This window comes from Lampris incognitus, chromosome 4, assembly GCF_029633865.1.
Source record: "Lampris incognitus isolate fLamInc1 chromosome 4, fLamInc1.hap2, whole genome shotgun sequence".
In the NCBI taxonomy this organism is placed as follows: domain Eukaryota; kingdom Metazoa; phylum Chordata; class Actinopteri; order Lampriformes; family Lampridae; genus Lampris; species Lampris incognitus.
This window is the reverse complement of record NC_079214.1, coordinates 39,991,302-40,017,587: the sequence shown is the minus strand read 5'-3', so window position 1 is coordinate 40,017,587 and position 26,286 is coordinate 39,991,302. Positions and strand designations below refer to the sequence as shown.

The following is a 26,286-nucleotide window of genomic DNA, read 5'->3' as shown; positions in this document are numbered from 1 at the left end:
TCCCCTGCTTGCATTGCTTAAATGCTTAGGGTTGAGGTGGTGGTTCTTCCATGGTAAGACAAATACAAGTCATTAAGAATCAGTATGGAATGGGACTGCTGTATTCCTGTGTATCAGAGAGGAGCATGTGGAGAAATGGAAATTCTCAGGTCATCTCAGCAGTAAACTTAGAAGCAGCCATCAAATGCTGGGTTATTGGGAAACACAAGCATACACACACACAAACACAAAAGCATTGCACAGACATAGGTGGATGGATAAATACAGAAAATAACACACACAGGCGTGTATCCATTTACATGCAGTCGCACAGAGATACACACAAAAACCCACACGTAAGAGGAAAACCATATCTACATGCATTGAGGAAAAGCACATTTGTGTGCTAAATTAATAATTATATAAGTAGAAAAAAGGTACACACATCCAGAGAAACAGCCATCCATCCATCCATTATCCGAACAACTTATCCTGCTCTCAGGGTCACGGGGATGCTGGAGCCTATTCCAGCAGTCATTGGGTGGCATGCGGGGAAACACCCTGGACAGGTCGCCAGGCCATCACAGGGTACACACAAACACACACACACACACACACACACATTAATTTTTAGGGACAATTTAGTACGGCCAATTCACCTGACTTTGGACTGTGAGAAGAAACTGCAGCCCCCGGAGGAAACCCACACAGACACAGAGAGAACATGCAAACTCCAAACAGAGGACGACCCGGGACGACCCACCAAGGTTGGACTACCTCAGGGCTGGAACCAGGACCTTCTTGCTGTAAGGCGACCACGCTAACCACTGCGCCACCATGCCACCCTCCAGAGAAACATGAAATATTTTATTCTCTCTCTCTCGCCCTCTCTCTGTCTCTCTCTCACACACACACACACACACTCTACACAAGCGTGTACAGTGCATACAAGCCCAGACTCCCTCATACATCCAAACCAGTTGTAAAAGAACAGTCTGATCCTGGAAAAAAACAAGATTGCATGTATTGTTGATTGCATGTGTAAATGTATGGGCCCCAGCTTGTGCCGACTGGCTTGCAGCATGGCGGTAAACAGCGTGCAGCAGAAATGATTTGGGAACTCCTAGTTCCATGACTCATGCAGACGGGTTGATTAAAGAGCAATCGCAGCCCCCGCAGTGCAAGGCAGGGTGGTATAATCACCATAGGAGAAGCACTTTGTGGCTTAAAAAAATCTCAGCATGCTCCAGTTAGCAAACTTTTAAGGGGCAAAAAGTTACCAGATATCAAGTTAATGGTTGAGACGATTGCGATTGCCACAAACCATGATAATCATGTAGTTGACCTGTACACAGACCGATTTAGAAACAAGAATGACGGAGACTGCATTTTAACATAGACAAATATCTAAAATGGTCGCCTGGAAAAAAATAAACAAAATCACAGATGACTCCCACGGATCACTTTGATGTCTGCACCTGTGTCACACACAGGACTAAGTACTGCCATTTTAAGGAAGGCATTCTTTGCCTCTCTGTGAGCCAGAGCAACTTATTGTGTTGTCTGAGCGATACTGAACTGAGTTGCTACTGAGTCACCGCATGCCTACTGCAAAGCATGCCAGCCCCCCACACCTGCACCCAAAACCTCTGCCACCTCACAACGGTTTTTAACCAGATCTTTGTGAATAACACACCTACGCTCTTCTCTCTCCACAGGTAAGCAACGCAGACTGCACCCACACCATCCCCACCCCCTCTACCTCTCCTGCTGCAGTCAGTTGACATAAACACAATGCAAAAAGACTAGAGAAGGACGAAAGGAAGAAAAAGAAAGAAAGAACAAATGAATGACTAAACGAACGAAAGCAAGCAAGTAAGCTCTGATGACCAAGTGGTTTACCATGAAGATGAAGGAGAGAAGGGGGAAAAAAACAGTTTACAGCACAGGTGCATACACCAACAGGCTTTTTTTTAATAATGTTAACATGTATGGGATGCACAAGATTAATGTGTCTGAAATGATACAGCACCAGTAAACAAAACAAGCAGAGGGAGTATGAAGGGTAAGTGCACAAGAGAGCTGATCATTACCCACTAATATCTTTAAAAAAAAGAAGAAGAAGGAATCTCGTAATGTAGATCCCAGGGAGTCTGGCACAATCCTATGGTATGTTTATACATGGCAAAACACATGTCACAGATCCACTGTACATCTGACAAAATCATACAATACGAACCATAATAACTTAAAAATAAAGGCATTTTAAACCAGTTGCCTTTAAATATACAACATATAGATTAGCTTTAGAAAGCTATCATCATTCAAAGTTCTTTTGATGGCTTGTAGTAGCAGAGGTCGTCAAAGAAAAACTTTGCTCACTGAAAATGACAAATTCATATTAACACCACGTAACAGCTGAAACGCTCCATATTTGTCCAGTTGTTCCACTGGTGACATGACAGATGAGTCAGCGATGCTGCTTTGGCAGATAAGCGTGGGAACCAGCGTCGCATTCTTTAACAGAGACAAACTGAGAAATAGTCCATTCTCTCGTCCGCTTTTTCTCTAAAAAAATTGTTAGTCCAGTACTTCAAAGAGGAAACCCAGACTGCTCTGTTGTGCACAGTTCTGTTGTGGGTAAACGCTCCAAAAATGTCCCCTGTTGACGTGCAATGACTCCGTGTCATTTCCTTTTCTTTTTTTGGGTGGGGGGGTGGCTGTGTCTGGAGACTCAAAGGCGACATGGTTCTACTGCCTCTTGCTGGAGCAAGACTTGCAGCACTGCTGCCCGTAGAACTTGTGGTTACACACGCCGTGCTGGGGAACCAGGTGGCACCAGCTGAAGAGGTCCACGCACTGCTCATCTAGAAGGAAACAGAGAGTGGCATTCAAACACATGAAACAAATGGATCACAGCTGTACAACAGCAGTCCTGCCAAGTCTTGAATTTTTCTTAGTAGACTCATGTATCACAGCCATGGCGTGATGAAAATGCCAGCCTCTACCTGACCAAATTCCCGTTTGCCCATTGCATTCCTGATGTTTTTTTTTTTTTTTTTTTTTTGAGACAGCAATTTATCAGTAAGATGTGTTTACTGCTATCTTACTTTAGGACTGTTTGAGAAATATTATTAAATAGCCTACATTATCATAACCATTTGTCACTTTTGTAGTGTCACTCCCTTGGGTGATTAGATGAGACTGGATGATCAATTTCCATGATGGATCATTTTAATAAAAGTTTTTGCCAATATTTTTAAAGTTTTATTTTTCCATTTTTATCAGCATTCATCATGAAAGCACAAGCATGCACACACACAGACACACACACATCTGGGATGTGTGTGTGCAACTGCCCGTTGTTGATTCAGAGTTCAAAGGCATATGGATGGTGGCTGTCATTAGCTATGTTGCCCACTGACACTGCCAAAGTACCCTCAAGCAAGGTACTGACTCCCATACTGCTGCAATGTTAGCTGCTTCAGGTGATTCTGCACTCTAATACGGATATGTGCACAAGTGTCGGGAGATGTGAGTGGGTGTGTTTCTATCCAGGAGGCGCCTAACGAAAGATGAGCTGTGCAAATAGAAAATGACAATCTTCTTCTTAGTTATAACTGTCATGCCTGCCATTCTTACAGTGCAAAATGTAATTCTTCACCTTAAACCCATCGCCAGAGAATTTTTAGAGCTCAGTGTGGTTTACATGAAAAAAAAAAAGACAACCTTTTAAATGGGAATATTTGTATTGCAGCTTCTTCTGCTGACTTTATCTCAATTGTTGTTGTTATTTAGGTGGGCTCTACATCCTCACTAAGGCTTTGCCCATACTATTCTGAAAAAGTTTTAAATCACCATCTGAAAATGGGTTGTAAGTTTTCTGTCTGAACCAGTGTTTTCAGATCATTTTCGAAAAGTTCGCTGTCCACACTGAAATACAAAAACAAAAGAAAATCGTGTTTTCTCTCCTACTTGACTTGCGCACACAACTTGAGCCTGCAGTTTAACGCTGATCACGTGTCTATCATATGTCAGCTGTTTTTACTGTCCACAATATAACGTAAGACTGGCGTTTTCAAATTTGTTCACTTCAGAGAACGTCTTCGAAGAGACACATTTTCTCTTAGTGTGTATGGAAACAAAGACAAAGAAGAGGTTTGCAGGTGTCCGGGTGGCGTGGCGGTCTACTCCGTTGCCTACCAACATGGGGATCACTGGTTCAAATCCCTAGGTTACCTCCAGCTTGGTCAGGCGTCCCTACAGAAACAATTGGCTGTGTCTGCAGGTGGGAAGCTGGGTATGGGTATGTGTCCTGGTCGCTGCACTAGCGCCTCCTCTGGTCAGTCAGGGCACTTTTTTGAGGGGGAGGGGGAACTGGGGGGAATAGCATGATCCTCCCACATGCTAGTCCCTCTGGTGAAACGCCTCATTATCAGGTGAAAAGAAGTGGCTGGCAACTCCACCTGTACCGAAGGAGGCATGTGGTAGTCTTTGGCACTCCCTGGATTGGCAGAGGGGGTGGAGCCGCGACCGGGATGGCTCAGAAGAGTGGGGTAATTGGCCAAGTACAATTGGGAGAAAAAGAAGGAAAAATCCACAAAAAAAAAAAAGTTTTCAAATTCATCTGTGTTTGCATGGGCTTGGCACAAATAGCGTCTTTGTAATATGACCCATTATCCTGAATGAGGCTTCAAATGTGCATTTTAATTAAGAAGCACAGACAACAATGTGGCAAGATATACCTCTTGATGTATTTTGTCACTTTGCGCAAGCAGGAATTTACCTTTCGTATTTACCCCAGCACCAGGGACCTTGCCTGGTGTTTGTCCTGGGCGTGCCACCGGTCCAGGGGCTGGCATAGAGACTGGAGCAGGGACAGGGGCTGGGCAGAAATGGGTGTTACAAGCCCTGGAGGTGAGGGGTCTCTGGTGGGGCAGGCAGCCAGCTGCTGGACGACCCTGTCGGAGGCACTGAATGGAACGAGTCTGCACCCCTCCACCACATGATACTGAGCACTGGGGAGGTGGGGGATATTTATAGGAGAGAGCAGAAGAGAGATTTAAAAGGCAGCAATGACAGAGAGAGAAAAAAAAGGCATTATAGAAGACACAATAGAGGTGAGACTGGTAAGGGAGCGATACTGAGGGAGGTAGGGAGGAGGAATTGTATGCCTTAAACAAAGAGCATATGAAGAAAACAAACATCCTCCAGAGCCAGTCCTGGCCCTCCAGCAAACTGTCAGGAGATATCTTCTCCAGTGTAAACAAACAGAGATCACAGCTGCCGGATCAAGGTGAATCAGACGCCATCTTGTAAAAAGTTGCCCTAAAGAGTTCTTACATAATAGATGATACCAAAACACCACATCACCTGCACCAACTGACTTGGCTATAGAGAGTCAAGGTGGTAGACTGTATCTGAGGCCCATTCAACATCACAGTCCATCAAGACTGCCAAGCTGCATTGTGGGTTAAGAAGTGTACGGGCACGACTGCTGCCAGCAAAAACCACCTGTACTGTATCCCAACAGCTTTGGGGTTAGGAGAATTAGGGTTATAGATCTTTGTTTCCCATGCAAACCTAGAAGCCATTTACGCCCCCTTGGATGAGTGTTTGTCTAGAGACACGGCAAACCAGAGCAAAGCAAACAAAACAGCAAGAGGAGGCCAGTCTTTTTTCTACATTTTGTAATGGTGAAGCACCTGAACTGAACAAGTTAGAAACCTAGTTTCTAACTCATTCACTCAAACTGAAATTTAGCTTCATATGTAGCTGTACCCTCTGTGTAGGTTTGGGGGTCAGGGTGGGGCTGCAACCCCCTTAAAAATGTCTGTAACTGAGTGCCTCTAAAATATATATGCTGTTTTAAGATGTTAAAGATTTTGATTTTTTTGTAATCATTAATATAACCCTCATTGACAAATTCGCAAAATATATTATTGTCTGTACCCCCACTTCTATTCTCTCTTATCCTCTCCCTCACTTTCTATCACTTGTATTGCCCATGCAGTTTCATTGCGGTAGGATTCACAGAAATGCCATCGACAGAGATGCAAGTAAGAGGTGCTCTATCACCTTTCACGTGCTCAAACAAATCAATCTTTTGGTAAAAGTTTTAAGTGTTTCTGATGTTTCAGCTTGATTTTCTGGGTTGTTGGCAGGCTAAAAGCATGATTCAGATGAGCTAACTTAAGCTGTGTTAAAATGCTTCAAACGCTTCCATTTTAAAGTCAACTTTAAGCTTTCCAATCAGGATATCATGTCAATAATGAGTAACGTTAGCTACTCAACTGAAAATGTACAGTCAATATTAGACCTACTTTCAATAACAAACAATAATCTGTTATCATTCTGTTCACAACAAAGTTGCACAATGGTTGTGCTTTGCATGATCGAATGATTCTGAGCATGGAAATAAATGATTCTGATGATGTTTTCGTTAGTGCATGGTCTGTTAGGAATGGTTTCAAACTTTGCTCATATCTGGATTTTTGGCACCCTTTGGTAGCTGAGCTGAACGTGGCCAGATCGTGCCAGTGGGATGGCTTCATGACAGCAGAATTCAATTATTAGTTTTGCATTCATGTCGTATCCAGGAACGTCACATTTGGTACGGTGTTGCTCCTGCATTGCTATTAACACATCCTGTACTGATCCTACAGTCTGTGCTGAAATTACAACAAGCAGACATATGTCTTTTTTGATGAGAAAACAAAACAAAAATGTTTGAATCTGTGTCTTTGGCAGTGGAGAAGACACTGGTGTTTATTGACATCTGATTGATCAACTCCAGTGTCGGACGTGCTTTACATAGATGGACGCCATTACATGGTGTCATTTGCTATTTTACGTTTTCTGAGGGACTTACTAGCCCTGATTTCAGCTAGCCTTAAAAAAAAATCAGCTGAAATTCGTCAGCTGATTTTGTGTGGTCTGGCAAGGCTCAATAGGCATGTGTTAGAGGCATCAGCAGTGGGTAAGGATCAAAAATACTTTGCAGGTGATTGGACCAGCCTCTACCTACAAACTCCATGATGTAGAACCACAGTGCCACGTTTCCAAACACACTCCTCGGCTAGTAAACACCACCACCGCTAGCAGGTCAGTTGACACAGGTAGTTATTGTGTCTGCACACAGTTTTTGCCATCTTTGTAAATGTCATGGTTAAAACTGATTCTGCAGTAGCATTTAAGCTAACCTATCCTCGCACTCCCCATTATCCGCTGATTGGTCTGGTGTCGCAGCATGGTGGCGCAGTGGTTAGCACGGTCACCTCACAGCAAGAAGGTCCTGGGTTCAAGCCCTGGGGTAGTCCAACCTTGTGGGGTCATCCCAGGTCATCCTCTGTGTGGAGTTTGAATGTTCTCCCTGTGTCTGTGCGGGTTTCCTCCATGGGCCCCGGTTTCCTCTCACAGTCCAAAGACATGTAGGTCAGGTGAATCAGCTGTACTAAATTGTCCCTAGGTGTGTGTGTGTGTGTGTGTGTGTGTGTGTGTGTGTGTGTGCGCGCGCACACACGTGTATATGGTGGCCTGTCTAGGGTGTCTCCCCACCTGCCGCCCAATGACTGCTGGGATAGGCTCCACCATCCCTGCGACCTTGAGAGCAGGATAAGCGGTTCAGATAATGGATGGATGGTCTGGTGTCTAGCTGCCGGCTACAATCTGTTCTCAATGGATCCTTTCCAGACTAATAGCTCATCAAGAACTGAGCTGCGTGTGTGAGATTTAGGCTGGGTTTTGCGACGCTAGATTTCAGCTTCAGCACTAATAGAAACAAAATAACCGTGTACGGTACTCCTTGTTGGTGTGGCGCACAGTGGCTTCATCATGGCCTCAGCATGATAATGGAATAAAAGTATATGGTCATCATCATCATCACTTGTTTTTTTTTGTTTTTTTTGTTTTAAACTTTTTTCCTCCTTTTTCTCCCTAATTGTATCCGGCCAATTACTCTTCTGAGCTTTCCCGGTCGCTGCTCCACCCTCTCTGCCGATCCCGGAAGGGCTGCAGACTACCACGTCTCCTCCGATACAAGTGGAGTCGCCAGCCACTTCTTTTCACCTGACGGTGAGGCATTTTGCCAGGAGGACGTAGTGCATGGGAGGATCACGCTGTTCCCCCCAGTTCCCCTCCCCCCTGAACAGGCGCCCCGACCGACCAGAGGAGGCGCTAGTGCAGCAACCAGGATACATACCCACATCCAGCTTCCCACCCGCAGACACAGACAAATGTGTCTGTAGGATGCCCGATTAAGCCAGAGGTAACATGGGAATTTGATCCAGGGATCCCCGTGTTCGTAGGCAACGGAATAGACCACCATGCTACCCAGACGCCTCCCCATCACTTCTTTTTTAACAACTGCCCTTATTTTCCACAGTTTAAAAGTTGACATTTGAAAGGAACTGGGGAATACCTGTTGCCAGGGGGAGGAGTACCAGCCCAAGACCACAGCACCAGAGGTGGTTCTGCCAGGTACAACCCGAGGAGTCTCGGGACACGGGCCTTGGCTGCAGGCCTGCTGGAGATCCACCAATGGCTTGGCCAGATTCCTACACCTCCGAACTGGGAACTCCACAAACCTGGTTACAGGGGAGAAAAAGAGGTGATACCTGCTCAAAAATTGCTTTTTCTAATTTGCTTACAATTTCAAAAAGGTTTTTTTTAACAACCCCCCCCCCCAATTTCTTGTATATACATGGAGCAGGTACAAATAGCAACATTGTCGCAACAGGGAAACAGGGGAAAAGATGGAAAAAATAAAGTGTAAATAGAAATATCGGTAACACTTTAGTATGGGGAACATAAAAAAACTTAATTACTAGTGAATTAGTAATGATCAAGATGTCACTTTAGTATGGGGAACATATTCTAAGTAACAAAAACTTAATTTACAGTAATTTAACACTATTAACACTTGTAGTTTTGTGTTTTGTTATGTAAGAACAGACCATATTCATTAAGTGTTAGTAAGGGAGAATAACTCTTCTTGTTGTACTACCACCTTATAAAGTCCATACTAAGCAAAGCATATTGAGATGGTACTACTAATAAGCAATAATTCTGAGGTTATAGAGGGAAAACTCATAGTTAATGGCTTACTGGTTGTATAATAAGGCCATGCAGAATAAGGCATTAATGAGTACGTAATAATGACCAATTAAGAGCCAATATGTTGCTAATTTGCATGCTAATAAGCACCTAATTAATGGTGACTACGTTCCCCATACTAAAGTGTTACCGAAATATCTATACCTTAATATACATACAGTATACACACAGTACATATGCATATATACATACATCTCACATGCCAACGAATAACAGTAAAAACACTGAATTTTTATTGCTTGCTGTGCCATTCAAACATTATTCTATCCTATGTCATGGTCAGTATCGTTTTATTCAGATTTTCTTCTTGTAGAGTTCAGACTGGAGAAGGTTTTCATCAAACATTACTCAGTTTTGAATATGAACTCCACATACCTGTAGCAAGGGGGGAGGATGCTCAAAATGACTATTCTTTAGTAAGCTTAAATTTTGAAAATTTTGAAATAGTGAACAATACAAAACTTCAAATTGCTGATATTGTTAAAAACATCCAGCATTCTTTTTTTTTTCTTTTTTTTTGTACGGCAAGTACGTTAGGAAATTCGGGATGCATGAAAGTTTTCTAAAATGATGGTGTTATTCCAAAAATACTGTTTTAAATCTGAAAACAGTGATTATTTTAACTCAGGAAACACCCTCTTCTTGAAAAATGTTCATAGAGAAAAAAATCAAATCAGACTTCAAAGAAGATAAATGTGTAGTTGACAATGTAACTTTGGTCCCAGAGGTGTACACAAGGGCTTGCAGAGATGTACAGTGTGATAAGTATCATCATGGATTCCTGCCAACATGTACATTTATTGGTGTGGTAGTCCCTGTACATACCCTCCATTGGAGTCTCTCTCCCCACAACGGAGCTCTCTCTTCTGAACACCTGAGCCACATGACCTGGAGCACTGGGAGAGAACAGTAGGCAAGGTGTGAGAGAAGAGAGTCTATGAGAAATAGCTGTGCGTGTGTGTGTGTGTGTGTGTTGGAATGCACACATGCAGCTGCGTACATGGGTCAGGGTCCCAATCCCAACAAACACCACAAGGTCACTTTTTGCCACAATCCCCATCGTGCCGGTGTGAAAAGACTAATGTTCTTGTTGTCGAGTTTTCAGCCTGTTCGAACACAGTGCATGGTTTGTGCACATCTGCGTTTATGTCATATAAAAGCCTCTCTGAACATTTTATTTCATTTATTTCAAGAAATTTTCTTCAGTGAACATTTCCTGTGAATATATACATATATATATACATACATATACATATATATGTATATACACACACACACACACACACATATATATATATATATATATAATTATTTTGCTCCTTATTTGTTGAGCACTTTCCCTACCAGTGAGTGTTTCTTTTAACAAAGTTTTATATATATATAAAATTCTGCACAGCCCCCAAATTAGAAATAAAAGTCAGTTAGTGTTCCTGTTTGGTTAGAAAATGATGAGAAATATAAAAAGACAGATGGAAATGAAAAGCCAAACCACTGCCAGAATAATGCATCTTAAGGCGAAGATATTTTAGTAGAATGGTAGCATGCAACCAGTATAACAAGACAACACTATGAGAGTTGCTTATTTATTTTGCTGAAATTGTAGCCCTGACTTCTGTGCTGGCATTATGTCCTATATTTTTACTGTATTTTGTTGTTTTAAATTGGCCATGTGCATTATTTTATCCTGTTGTGTAAGGCACCTTGTAAGGTTGTTTAGAAAGGTGTGATATAAATAAAGTTCATTGGTTCATTATTTAACATTACTTACACTTAAACACAGCATCTGCAGCAACCTTTTTTTCTATTGTTTCATTCTTTGGACGACAGGATCCTCCCCTATTATTATCATCAAATTATGTGGCCCCATCCGTTTTAATGAGATTTAATTATCTCATGTTACTTAACACAAAATGAAACCATCGCTATAGATTTAGGTTAAAATTGCTCATCAAAAAGAAAAGAAATGGTACATATTGGTATGGAAACTGCTATCATGTTTCCCATGAGTCGACAGGCAACATTGTTAAGAACAGCCTGTAAATAATGTGAAAACGTCCAAAATGAAACGACAGATGCAACGCTGTGTGTATATTGAGAAAAACAACTAATTTAGTGTATATTACAAAGAATGTCAAGTCAAAGGTCCTCGATATCCAAGGTAGGTTTTGCACAAACTAGGAATTTGTCCTGGTGGGGTACTCGACATAAAAATACAAGGACATGTACACGGTGATTTAAAGTAGAAAAGAAACAAGAACATCTAATGGTGCAAGTAAGTACACAAGGAAATGGAGACTGACAGGTATATTTTGTACGTTAAGTAGTAGTAGTGGTAGTAGTAGTATATGTTCCGCAGTGTGTTTTGAGGTGGGGGCTTTTCTGCACAGACAATTTCCCACTTTGCTAATTGGTAAAACTCTATTCTATTCTACAGTAATTTCTTTAGTTTGACTGTATAGCCTACCTCTCCCCAGGGCGTGGGGAGCCACTGCAGCCTCTCGTTCCTGGGGCAGCGCCGCAGCACGCAAGTCTCCTGGGCCTTGGGCCTGTGGTGCTGTCTGCACATGCTGTCGGGCACCACCACCGCTTTGGCCCCCGGATCAGTGCTGCGACAGAACACAGTCCGCTTCCTCAGCCCACGCCCGCACGTCTTGGAGCACTGCGTGACGATGACACGTACGATGTAGGGATGGGGGGGGGGAAAAAAGTCACGTGTGTTTCCACGAAGAGTCGCCATCCTGTAGCATTTGTCAGGGATTATTAAAACCCTAGACTCATTCATATATGTCCAATCATTCTTCTTACCGAACTGTGTGGGCACGTACTGTGTTTACAGCTGGCATGTCACAAATCAGATTCAGCTTTCTCTGACCTCACCAGGATACCAGACTAGCGGTCTCAGAGTTTAGAGATAGGTTAACGCTACCCTGAAACACACCATGTTGTTTGCAGGCACACAAAAAGATGCATAAGTTTTTGCTGCATAACTTCACTCATGACTGTGAAGTTTTAGCTCTTCCCTGCAATACATCTGTGTATGTGTCCCCGGCTCTGGTAAATCCATACTCAAACCTATGTGGTCTGAATCTGTGTCTTTTTCAGTAACCACATTGACTGCCTTCAATGCAATGTTGTGCTGTTTGTATTCTCAACCGTACTCTTTCCTCAAAACCCACACTGTAAGAATCCTCTAAAATCCCCAAGGGTGTAACGATACCACCGAACAGAAGAGGAATACTAAGCAGGGGTGTTGTGCCAAGTGCTGAATCATACCCATATAGGGGGGAGAAAGTTAATATGGGGAGAAATGTTTGTTTTAAAAACATAAATAACTCCATTCTCAGTGAGGTGCTGAGTTTCTGAGACGTAAAGGTCTTATAGTCACATTTTATATTTTCTTTGTTGTAGTCCTACTCTAACTTACTTCCCAGACTGGTAGGTCCATAGTATGGGCACAGTAATGTATATGTGTACTTCACCATTATTGGTCCAATGACAGACCCTTATATCACAGTTCTTAAGGTAGCTGGATGTAATTAAGCAGGAAAGAGAGAAACAACAGCAAAGAGGATAAAGAAAATGAGAAACTGCAGGTCACTCTACTCAGCCATGCTCAGACTAGCAACCACAATCATAATTTATTTTTGTCTTATTTTTGTAATTTCTCTTTTTCAGTATGCTTATTTGACTTTTCCTGGAAGGCTAAATGTCTATATTTGTAAATAAACAATGATAATATACTTTGTTAACAATAAAAGTTAAGTTTGATATTGGTCCAATGAAGTGTATCCAGTTCCTCATTTTGGAAACTGACAAGCGCTATCAATTGTCATCGAATGGTGAGAACACTCATTTATGGATACTTTTGATTGACTGATATTTGCCATATGTCCAACAGAGGGCAGCAAAGCTATTATTTCTGCTTGAAGTAGACGTTAGTCTGGTTGCAAAGAAAGTGTGTGTGTGTGTGTGTGTGTATGTGTGTGGTTGTGTGTGTGTGTGTGTGTGTGTGTGTGTGTGTGTATGTATTTGTGTGCGTGTGTGTGTGTGTGTGTGTGTGTGTGTGTGTGTGTGTGTGCTAATACCAGGTTTTGTGTATATACTTGTGTGTGCATCTGCATCTGCTGCAATTCACAGATCTTTTTTCTCTACCTACTTGCAGATGTCACATCCGTAAACAGCAAATTTCAACCCAGCCCACCTGGGACCAAGATCCTGTGCTCCATTCGGGCGGGCAGGCCTGGGTGTGACAGGGCTGGACTTGGGCAGGAGAGACTGCTGGGCACAGTGAGTGGGCCACCACCTCCTCCCTCTGGTAGGTCACCTTCCTCAAGCAGCGAAGGGTCCTGGTCTGCTGCCCGCCGCCACATGATCGACTGCATAGACCCCAATCACCCGTCGCCCAGCTGTGGGTATAAAAAGCAGAGGCAGAGATGTCGTGAAAAAAGATTCAGGGAAATATGGCAGGTTTTTGCCTATAAGGATGATTTTGTTAGCAACAACTTTAGTGTTTGTAAGATTTGATAGCTCTGTGATGTTCAAACAAATCATATGCTGCCCACTTTCTTCGTACACACACACACACACACACACACACACACACACATATATATATATATATATATATATATATATATATATACAATCACACTCACTGATGCATGCATGCACACAGTTTACAAAGCTGTATAGTATACTTAAGTGTACCAGCCTCTGTCATCAGTGTACCAACCACATGACTGAGATTCCTCTCAGAACAGACAACCACAGGTCCAAACACTAATCTGCTCCACTTATTTTGGGCCCAAACTCAAACACATACATGCACGCACACACGCACGCACGCACACGCACACATGCAAATTCACACCAGGGTTATGATCCTAAAGTTTCATCTATTAATTCCAGATAGTGTTACATTTCCTCAGAAACGTAGGCTACTAAAGATGAAAGCAAAACTCTATAAAATTATTCAAAAGCTAACGGTACCATCTGGTTATTAAATTTAATCTGGCAAACAAAGTACGCTTAGTCCCTTTCTTTTACTTGTTTTCACTTTTGATGTCTGGACAATGGGCTCACAAAACACACCAATATGCTTGAAATTATTCATTCAAATCATGTATTGACATTTCCAAAGGGTGTTCATTGCATATATAGTTAAGTCCAAGCTATGTTTTGTTTGTTAACCAAGTAAATTTTAACACAAGAGGAACTTGACTTAATAAGATGCTCAACATAAAGAGCAATATGGAAATTAATGTGATGGGCAAGAGTTGGAAAAAAAAACGTTTAGAGGATAACATTAGTTTGCAATATCTAAAACAGAGCATCTATATATTTGAAAATACCTAAATGTGTATCTGACTTTTGCACTGTTTGGTGTTATTATTATATCTTTATTAGTACTGAAGTATACACTAAGAGTGGATGTGAACATGAAACTGTATACGCATTCAGCGATAGACACAAAAGCAGAGCAGTTTCACCCACACACGTGCACAAATACCGATGCATGCATGCAAACATGAGCACAAACAAACCCACAAATCCACTGTACATACTGTATGCTCTCATAGTGTCTGATCTCCAGCTCTACTGTGTACATTTGAGAACCAAATGAGACAAATGAGAACCATACTATAAGAACATCTCTCCATAACAGGTTTACCAGGCCTCTACCATAGTCCAGCCAGCTCCAATATATAACGTCCCATCAGGGCATAGACAGTCGACTTGACCTAAATGCATTTCCTCCCTCCATTCTTCCCTCTATGTCAGGCTGTCCCATCTCTTTTCCTTCTCTTTATCTTCCATTTACCCCCTTCTCCACTTTTCTTATCTTTTGTTCTCCCTTGTCTCCTCCCTCCTTTCTTATTCTCTCCTCTCCACTCCAGTTCTAATCACCGTGCCCCATTCCTTTTTACTTGTCATCTCCCATTTTCTCTACCTGTCCATCTTCTCCTGCTAATAACCTATTTTTCCTCTTTCCTGCTCTGTTCTCCTTCATTTCTCTCTTTGCCTCTCCTCTGTCCCCCTTTTGCCCCTTCCACTCCTCCTCTCCATTGGTATCTCTGAAAAACGTGCTTGTTCGCTGATGAAAGCCTACTGCTTCTTCTAAAATAGCTTCTGTCTTGGCACTGGGAATGAACGAAGGGGGAGATTATGGCAAATGAGTGGTCTGACAACCGCAGGCTTAGGAGAGGGAGATGGGACAGATGGATCGGTCCAGTTTTGAGACGAACCGTTGCCGCCCTGACCATTCCTCCACGCCTCTGTCCTGCTTCAGGGGAAGAAAAACGCTTTCATTCACTTTCAAACCCTGCAGACAAATGAGGCAGGAGGTTAAAAACTGCAATTTGGAAATGGGAGAGACGTGACCAGTTGGGCCTGAAAGCACCGGTTTGGATTTTGGCTTGGGGTTTATTTGCTTTTTTCTTTTCTTCTTCTTTTTTCCTTACTTATTTCCCGTGCCGTATAAATAAAAAAAAAAGTCATTCAAAGGGAAAAAGGCTGAACAGCCACTGCACTTCACTGCAAACCACTATTGACCCAGCTGTAATTTGCATCTCTGGACTCTTTCAATAACTTGCATATTTTGAAGCATGAGAGAAGAAAAAACGTTGGGCATTGATGAATACATAATCCTTCCTCGTTGTATGGCTGCATATCTTTTACATCCATAGAGCGAAAACATAGATTGTGATTCTTAACGCATGACCCTTCCAGCAGCCAAGGATGAATGCACAAAGTTGGCATAATCAAACACTGTCAAATTGTAACCTCTGTCAAAGTTATTTGAGAATGACCTAAAAAAAAAAAAAAAAAAAAAACACTTAAGTCATCTGTTTAGCACATCTGTAATACTGATTTTTAAGTCCAGTCATTTACATACATGAGGATTTACTTGGAGCTTTGTTTGGTAAAATTGTGTCGTGCACATTAATGTTTTAAATTGTGAAGTGGTGGGGTGGAGGCGGGGGGGGGGGGGTCTCTGTTTTTCTCCAGGGTTTCCCGTGCAGGGTAGCATGATTTGTCGGCAGATGCCCCTACAGCAGGATGCGCCAAGGGAAGCTCTGTACTCATGGTAAGTGACTCCACAGATGGACTGCCAAGAGGAATAGCAAAACTGCTACATACTTCAAACAGCAGAGGACGGGAGACAGACGGACAGAGAAAGAGGAGTTGGAGGAGAGGTTGGGGCGGTGATATGGAGAATGCAACGCAAGACACAAACAAAAAAAAGAATACAATAAATAAACAAATAACTAAAAAGCCTGCTCCATGCTGTGCAGGCAGATTGAATTGGCTTCTCATAATTCTCGGCGTGTCTGATCTCCCTCTTACTCTACTATCCGGCTATGTCCACATGCTGCTGTTTTCAAAGTCAGGCATCCCAGCTCTCCCTGACAGACTTACAGTTGCAGTCATCTAAACTGGAGGGGGGGGTGTGTGGGGTGAGGGGATCTGAGATTTCTGCCTCTGCGTGGCTAGACTGGCGAGGCCCCATGGGGATCCCACAGTCTCTGCACAATAAAACATGGACCAGCCTGTCAGCGCCCGAGATACACACCGCAGATAAGCAGCCATTTTTTTTCATTCCCCCTTTTGTCAGACATGCACTCACATTGACATTCTTATACACAACCATATAACCCCCCCACACACACACACACACACACACACACCGTCTTGCTGCAATTTCTTCTTGCTGATTCGTTGAAGTTGAGCCCATTTTAAACAGACAGAAATATGCAGCTGCTTAACCCAGAAACAGTTTGAACCGACTCTGTTCGAGGGTGTCAACTTCACCCCCCAGTAGACAACACCATTGACATTTATCACCTAGGTTATACCATTTCCTCTCCCACACAAAGAGGGAGGTCATTACAAGAACAGTGCTGTTTAATACCTTTTGCCCAGATAAGAGAAACGGTATGCCCAAGATTAGTGGCAGGAAATGCCCTCTCGGGTGGTGGGAAAGTTATTTAGACACAGAGGCTGTATGTTGGAGGTGTAACAGAGCAGTCTGGCTTGTTTAACCTCAGACACAGCACAAAGCTCAGTGTGGACTTGCTGCTCCCTAGCTGACTGTGACATTGTAGTGACACGGTGATCAGTGACACAGGGCAAGAGGCTTGTGTTTTGAATCTTAGCTTTTTAGTTTGATCAACAAATTCCCTTTTTTGATCAGGATATATGGTGTGAACAATGGTGTTAGCATATGCATTGAGTTGCATGCAAGTATATGTGTACTTTTGGGGATTCCTTGAATGTATGCCAGTGGCGTCTCTGGCACAGAGAGCCTGGTGGGAAACAATAGTCTCTGTATGGGCACCATCCAACTCATCAATGAAATGACACATAAATCTACTTGCTTCATGAATCCAAACACAAATGCACCTCATCAATGAATGAAATCACAAATGCACATATTAACATAACACATCACAGGAGTTAGCAGAAGTGGAGACAGCGATATAAGTGGCATCATCTATAATGGCATTTGACCTCACACAACTGGTATATTACCTTGTTATACAGCATCACTTTACGAAACCAAAGTTATCAAGAAGTAGGGGTTACATTGGGATTTGTTATGTGGGGGGTCTGTGGTTTCAGGGTCGCCATGGGTGCACGTGTGTGCGCATATACTACGAAATCTGATTGACATCATTTGACAAACTGTAAATAAAATATAACAAGGTGAGACAACCCTCTGAGCACTAAAACGCTAATCAGAGTTATAAATTCATGAAAATGTCCGGTTTTCTGTGGTAGGTTTGTGTTTTGCTGAACTGTTGTATATTATATTTTTACCGATCTCAAGCAAGCCAGCTGCTTTATCAGTGATGTTAATGGCAAGACACTGCTGCGTGTCTTTGAAGTTAATGACCTCATTCTCTCATTCCCATTTGCTGTGGAAATTAGCTTATAAGAACACAATCTGAGATAAGTACATGGTGGGATATATTCATTTTCATGGAAATACATTTGGAATATTCAAAAAAGTGAGATTCATGAGCTTGGTGTTTTACTGTAAGACAGATTGTAACCTGACATCAACCCTGTCATTTGTATTCATAATGAACATGTATACGGGCTTACTAAGCATTTTAAGTGACATTCTCCTGTTCTCGTTCAGGTCACCAGTTCTACCTGCACTAAAAAATGACGAATACAAATAAAAATATTTAATTCATCATTTTTTAGATTATGACTAGTTGATTACTTAATTATGACTAATGACTATTGCAAACTGTTCTCTTCTCTCACATGTCTTTTCTCTCTCTCTGAATGATGTCTTCTCCTTTCTCTTTTTCTGTGTTTGAATGGTGTCATGTGAGTCTCCCTTGTGTGCACTTGGAGTCGGTTCTCCTCCCAGGTCTCCGTGGTGATGGTGGTTGCCACTTGGACGCTGCCTGCCATTCCGCTCCTCACATTTTTATTTTTTTTTACATGATGATGCTGGTTGCGTGGCTTGGGTCCTGGACTGTTCCGATGGCGTCTGGACACTGCTTGGCATCTTGTGCATCCTATTCTTCATAATTTTATAAGTCCATTATAATTCTGTTATCCTCTTTCAATGTTGTATTATGTAAATTGCTTAAACACAACATCTATTGCATGCTGTCCATCTTGGGAGAGAGATCCCTCCTCTGTTGCTCTCCCTGAAGTTTCTTCCTATTTTTTCTCCCTGTTAAAGGTTTTTTTTTAGGGAGTTGTTCCTTATCCGATGAGAGGGTCTAAGGACAGGATGTTGTGTTACTGTTAAGCCCACTGAGGCAAATTTGTAATTTGTGATATTGGGCTATACAAATAAAATTGATTTGAGTCTTTTAACAATGACAGCGGAGTAAAAATGTATGAATAAAATTAATTGTTGCTGGAAGATTTTTTTTTTTTTTCGCCAGTGTTCAACTCTGCCTGATGACATTTGAGGTGCTATGTGGCAGTGCAAAGCCCCGGACAGTCCCAGTCCAATTTAATCTCTGTCAAGCAGTGTACGATCATTGTGGTCTACAACTGCAATAACACACCCAAAGCAACATTTCAGAGCAGGGAAACCGATTCCTCCCACCATCAAAAAGACATGCATGTTGGGGTAATGCTGTGCCCCTAACCAATGCAATGGAAAGAACTGGAGTTGACTCCCAGGTGCTGCAGCTTCCCACTGCTCCTATACAATAGGATAGGTTAAATGCAGAGAACAGATTCATTGTAACCTGTACAATGACAAAATAAAGTGGCTTTCTTCTTCTTCCGGGCTTCAACCTACACCCAAAATAACACGACTTGTAATAATGCCAAGTAGACTTGCCAGTGACATTCATTGCTTGAAAAGAAAAGATGCACGATGATCTTTCATCTGGGCAAACTTGTCAATAACTTTTCTGTCGAAGTCCACCAATCCATGAATGAATTCATTTTCAATTGATGGCATAGCAAGTGCACTTAACTTCTGTTGCCCCATGGTGTCAAATGGTGTTGCATGTAGCTGCGCAGTAATGCCAATACCGTAGATGACATTTACTAAACGTCTTAACCTATGTCATTCATTCTATTGTTTTTACTGACCGATTCTCAGCATGGGGCCAACATGATCATGCCCCACAGCTCAGTATTGAAAGCACATTGAACATGTTCACAGTGTTGTCAACTGCTCCCTTGTTTAAACAAATGCTGATGGGCCAGCCCCTTGCTCAACAAACAGAGACTGCTAGGAGAAGGACTGACCTTTAAGAAACAGCTACAGGAAGATATCTGGAATGTATCGGACAGCGCTACCGTTGTCATATGTAATAAACGGGAAATAATTTCAGATACAACGAAAAAAAAAGTTATTTGTTACACTGAATTATTGATCAAATCGTGTAATGGTGACATCTGGTTGGGGCCAGGCCCCACCGGCCCCTAACGCAGAGATGCTGTTGGACACTGTGAATGAACACTAACCGTTTCCATTAATTGTGAAGTGAATTTTAAGCAAACTTTTGAAATATCATGAAGAAAAAATAAACAAAAGAAGAAAATCCGAATTAGGTGCGTTTCGATTTACTGGTTTGGAGAGAGTAAACTAGGCTATGCAAAGCGTAGTTTTGTCAGAAGTTGGCAGTCGGGCGTCTGAGTAGCATAGTGGTCTATTACGTTGCCTACTAACACGGGGATTGCCAGTTCGAATCCTCATGTTACCTCCGGCTTGGTCGGGCGGCCCTACAGATACAATTGGCCGTGTCTGCGGATGGGAAGCCAGATGTGGGTATGTGTAATAATAATAATAATAAATCAGTCTTATATAGTGCTTTTCTAAAATTCAAAGACGCTTTACAATAAACGGGGTGAAACAAGACGACAGATAAACATAACACAGACATACAGGGGTGGATGGGAAGGGGGGCTACGAGAGGGAGAAGCAGCAGCCACAAACGACACCAGCAGTACCCTCCGACTTGGACAGATACAAAAGGGAGCGCCTATGTAGCACCTCCTCTGGTCAGTCAGGACGGAGGGGGAACAGGTGATCCTCCCACATGCTACGTTGCCCTGGCAAAACTCCTCAATGTCAGGTGAAAAGAAGCGGCTGGCGACTCCACATGTATCGGAGCAGGCATGTGGTAGTCTGCAGCCCTCCCCAGATCAGCAGAGGGGGTGGAGCAGTCACTAGGACGGCTGAGAGAGCGGGGTGATTGGCCAGGTACAATTGGGGAGAAAAACGGTGAGGGGGAATTACAAAAAAAAAAGAAGAAGTTGGCAGTATAGGCTACATTATGCATGGCTGTAATAAATAGTAGTAGAGGTTGCGAACCGCAGACAAAACAAGTCGCCTGAGAGAGGTCTTCAGGAATTTGTTTCAGTTGGGCAAGTTGTATCTAATTGTTCTTTCATGTCAGCTAGCATTGACCAAATTTCACGCTGTCCAGAGACAAAGGCAAAGAAATGCAGTGATTCAAATGCATGCAACAAGGGCCATACGACAATACCGACAGCAGAAACAGCTGATGAGTTAAATATTCGATGTGTCAGAACATATTCAGCAAAGGTGTTTTCATGAAATCTTTTTCGAAAAAGGCAAACAAACAAAAACAAAAAACCAAGCTGGCGTAAAAACTTTTTTTTGTTACGAAATTGAGGAAGTTTTTTTGAAATGTGCCGTTTCCATAAACCTTTTCAAATGTGATACTTCAAAATGTGCATAAAAATACGTTATGGAAACACGGCTACTGTTCTCATGCCGGCATCTGGAAGTATATTTGAATTCTTATGTGAGAATGTTTGAGTATTTGTTCCTGCTTGCAGCTGTGTGTGTGTGTGTGTGTGTGTGTGTGTGTGTGTGTGTGTGTGTGTGTGTGTGTGTGTGTGTGTGTGTGTGTGTGTGTGTGTACTCGCACGCGTCCATGAAAGCGTGTTTGCTTTGCATGGTCTGCTCCTTGCCTGTCCTTGAGAAGTGCTGTCTTGTTGCAGCTCCTTATAGGGAAAATTCACCGATTATCTCTGCTTATCTGCACATGTAAGACACCTGCAATTGTTCTTGCATCTCTGTAGCAGCAGGGAAAGAGTTTGTTTTTTTTCTAGCCGTCAATTGATGTATCGTGATGTACACTAGTGGCCGGAAAAACTAACAACCTAACAGGGTTTATAATACCCAGAAGTCTTCAACGTTTTTCAGGCCATGGACCCCTTGGCTGATAGAGACACGGTGGAGAGACCCCCTATTACATATCGTATAAAATTGTGTTGCTTGTTAAATCGTGCCAACAGTAATGTGTAGGGTGGCCTATAGCGCCATGTATAAAAATATTTTGTAATGGTGTATACAATGCTAAGCCATTAAAATAATAATTACTGACAGATTCATATATTTATAGAACACATTTTTTGTAATTCTTTTTGACACGTCCGTGGATTCATCCAATTGTAATGCAAAAGCCTCTGCCAACCTCAGTTTCTCTACTAGTTACACCCTCACATCAGATGCCATGTCATCAATACGGTGAGCAATGGTTGTGTCTGACAACAGAATGCTTTTCAGTTTATTAACATACTCATTATCCCCAAACATTGTTTTGCACATATCACTGGCTGCACACTATATATTAAATCCTCTGCAATTGTGTATGGCTTTTTGTTCCGAGTGATCTGAAGAGCAACTTGATAAGAGGCTTCAAAAGCTAGCTCACCAACTTTAGCTGGTTGTCTCATCAATGTCTGTTGGCCTTTGAGAGATCTGAAACGGGTCTGAAAGTATTCCACTGGTTTTTCTTTCAAGTGAGTATGGGTTGTCGCCAAGTGGCACTGCAGCTTTGATGGCTTCATACTTTTTTTTGACAGCACGGCAGAGCAGATGACACACACTGGTAATTCAACGCCCTCAGTCTTTTTAAAGGTAAACCCAAACTTGAGATAATTCTCTGAACATTTTCAGGTCTTCTCTCGTTTGCGCTTAGCAGCACTTCTAGCATGGCTTTTAGCAGGTGCATTAGCCTCATCCTCTGAAATTTCACCAGTGGTTCATGATTAAGTGCAGGGTCTGTCAGAGTTTCTTGGTCGAGAAGTTACAAAGTGATCCATTGCAGATCACATTAACATAAGAATGGCCATATATTTAGGCTAATAATACATACCTATCTGGCTAATATGGCATGCAATTATTTCTAGTGCTTTACTGGCACCGCACATACAGTGCATCCGGAAAGTATTCACACCCCTTCACTTTCCCCACATTTTGTTATGTTACAGCCTTATTCCAAAATGGATTAAATTCCTTTTTTTCTCATCAATCTACACACAATACCCCATAATGACAAAGTGAAAAAGGTTTTGTAGAAATTTTTGCAAATTTATTAAAAATAAAAAACTGAAATATTGTGTAAGTATTCACACCCTTTGCTATGACACTCAAAATTGAGCTCAGGTTCATCCTGTTTCCACTGATCATCCTTGAGATGTTTCTACATCTTGATTGGAGTCCACCCGTGGTAAATTCAATTGATTGGACATGATTTGGAAAGGCACACACCTGTCTATATAAGGTCCCACTGCTGACAGTGCATGTCAGAGCAGAAACCAAGCCATGAAGTCAAAGGAATTGTCTGTGGACCTCCAAAACAGGATTGTATCGAGGCACAGAACTGGGGAAGGGTACAAAAAAATGTCTACAGCTTTGAAGGTCCTGAAGAGCACAGTGGTCTCCATCATTCGTAAATGGAAGAAGTTTGGATCCACCAGGACTCTACCTAGAGCTGGCCGCCCAGCCAAACTGAGCAATCGGGGCAGAAGGGCCTTGGTCAGGGAGGTGACCAAGAACCCGATGGTCACTCTGACAGAGCTCCAGCGTTCCTCTGTGGAGATGGGAGAACCTTCCAGAAGGACAACCATCTCTGCAGCACTCCACCAATTAAGCCTTTATGGTAAAGTGGCCAGACGGAAGCCTCTGCTCAGTAAAAGGCACATGACAGCCCGCTTGGAGTTCGTCAGAAAGCACCTAAAGGACTCTCAGACAATGAGAAACAAGATTCTCTGGTCTAATGAAACCAAGATTGAACTCTTTGGCCTGAATGCCAAACGTCACGTCTGGAGGAAACCAGGCACCTCTCATCACCTTGCTAATACCATCCCTACAGTGAAGCATGGTGGTGGCAGCATCATGCTGTGGGGATGTTTTTCAGCGGCAGGAACTGGGAGACTAGTCAGGATCGAGGGAAAGATGAATGGAGCAACGTAAAGAGAGATCCTTGATGAAAACCTGCTCCAGAGCGCTCAGGAGCTCAGACTGGGGCAAAGGTTTACCTTTCAACATGACAACGACCCTAAGCACACAGCCAAGACAACGAAGGAGTGGCTTCGGGACAAGTCTGTGAATGTCCTTGAGTGGCCCAGCCAGAGCCCAGACTTGAACCCCATTGAACATCTCTGGAAAGACCTGAAAATAGCTGTGCAGCGACGCTCCCCATCTAACCTTACAGAGTTCGAGAGGATCTGCAGAGAAGAATGGGAGAAATACCCCAAATATAGGTGTGTCTAGCTTGTAGCTTCATACCCAAGAACACTTGAGGCTGTAATCGCTTCCAAGGGTGCCTCAACCAAGTATTGAGTAAACGTTGTGAATACTTATGTATACATGCAACATTTCAGTTTTTTATTTTTAATAAATTTGCAAAAATTTCTACAAAACCTTTTTCGCTTTGTCATTATGGGCGTATTGTATGTAGATTGATGAGAAAAAAATGAATTTAATCCATTTTGGAATAAGGCTGTAACATAACAAAATGTGGGGAAAGTGAAGGGGTGTGAATACTTTCCAGATGCACTGTAAGAGTGGTTTAGTATAGGATAGCTAGCTGGTGCTCAGCTTTAAGGGTGATCACATTATTGCATGAGGAGTCATGGGTATCTTCAATGTTGTAACATTTTTTAATGAACAGGAAGATTTATCTTTGGTTATTATAGGTTGTATTTATGTTAATGTGTATTTTCGGACATATTTATGGAAGAAAAAAAGTTTGGGATCAAATAATTTGGCAGACCCCCTGCAGTAACTCTGAGGACCCCCTCGGGGTTGCAGATCCCTGCTGAAGATCTCTGCTCTAATCCAGTGGTTCTCAAAGTGGAGTCCGAGATCCATAGCCAGGGGGTCTGCGAAATAATTTGCTGTAAATTACACAATTGTGCTGTATCATTAAAAAGTGCATATCTACAGATGGGGACCATTTGCACCAACAAAACAAGCATATTGTGTCCGTTACTCCCACCCAGTGGGAGTACATTGTATCAACATTGTTCAAATTGAAATGGGTTTCTGTTTATCATTATGAAACAGGTCTGAAGTATTTAGGTTGAAAAGTTTTAGAATACAAATAGTTCCAACGGCTTCTAAGAGTACAAATAGTAGTAAGCATATACTTAATTGGTGTTACAATTAAGAGGGGGGTCCTTGGAAATTTTCTCCCCTGTAAGGGGTCCCGGGCCCCAAAAAGTTTGAGAACCCCTTCTCTAATCTACTCTAAACACACTGTTCAAAAAGCACATCCTCATTTTCTTGGCTAAGCTACATTTCCGATGGTGGAAATGACGTCCTACACTAGCACAGAGGCTTTCATGGACGATGATACAGTGGCTTACATGCAATGCATTCTGGTACATGTAGGCGCTGTGGGAAAGTGAGCAGGAGAACATCTCCATAAATATTGTACACAGTGAGGACTTTATTGCTTTAGTCTACTACATTACTCACCAGTACTGTTTGCACATACGCAAAACTATCTGTGAAATTTTCCCTTTAATGTAGAAGCATTCATACTGTAGCAGAGATGTTGTTTAGCACTGTTTTAACTTTCTTTTCTAGTGCAGTGTGTCTCTCTCCAGGCCACTTCCCAACAGTAAGTCCACAAATGAAGGCATCTCTTATTAACGGACACAGTCCAGCATAAGGTCCAGAAAAAAGAAAAAAAAACTGTCAAGAGGCATGTGAAAGATAGGGGAGATGATATGCTACTTATGTGCACTAGAAAGCACTGTCTGTGACATCTGACAGGTGAAATAAGGATAAGATGCAGAACAACTCAGGGAACTACTCAGCATGTAATTAAATCTCTCTTTCTCACTCTCCTGTCTTGTTCCTCCGTTTTTTTTTTCCAGCACTTTTTGTTGTCACTTTCCCTTCTCTCTCTTTCAGTATGCCATGTTTTTTGTCTCTCCCTCCTCATCTGCCAGGGAGAGGAAGGGGAGAGGCTTTTGGCTTTTTTAAAAGATGAACATTAAGTTGTGAAATGATACAAAGGATCAAGATATAAATTTAGCCCAAATTATAAAATGATAATAATAATAATAAATCAGGTACATTTCCAGTAGCCAGTTTTAAATGAAGAATCATGTCCCTGTGAGGAGGGTGTGAAAAAAGTACATCATTAAAAACAGAGAGAGTAACTGAGAATGACTTACAAGAATGGACTGCCATCGGGTGATAGAAGAAGATGGTAGAAACATTTTAGCTTAATCACCACAATTTCCATCACCATTCATCATGTAGTCTGTTTATCAAAGCTTTTTTTTAGATGTTGAGGACTGTTTCAAAATTTGCTGTTTCCATTCAGTTTCTCTTATCGCGAGCCTTAAAATTCACACTTAAAGCGTGATTTAAACTGGTTTTATTGCAGTAATGAAGGAGAAATGCCAAACGATAAAGGGATTTGTGGA

At 42.2% G+C, this 26,286-nt stretch overlaps 1 protein-coding gene across 1 annotated transcript in view; it reads right to left on the bottom strand.

Moving 5' to 3' along the window:
- Nucleotides 1–2,708: 2,708 nt before the first annotated feature.
- Nucleotides 2,709–26,286, bottom strand: part of adamts18 (ADAM metallopeptidase with thrombospondin type 1 motif, 18) — a 94,054-nt gene continuing 70,476 nt past the window's right edge. Inside the window, exons 19-24 of the mRNA XM_056278873.1 lie at nt 13,295–13,499; nt 11,558–11,752; nt 9,919–9,989; nt 8,399–8,564; nt 4,766–4,997; nt 2,709–2,846 (exon numbers count right to left, since the gene is read on the bottom strand). Of these exons, the coding sequence (XP_056134848.1) occupies nt 2,731–2,846; nt 4,766–4,997; nt 8,399–8,564; nt 9,919–9,989; nt 11,558–11,752; nt 13,295–13,499 (985 nt within the window). The 3' untranslated portion in view covers nt 2,709–2,730. The remainder of the gene's footprint in view (nt 2,847–4,765; nt 4,998–8,398; nt 8,565–9,918; nt 9,990–11,557; nt 11,753–13,294; nt 13,500–26,286) is intronic.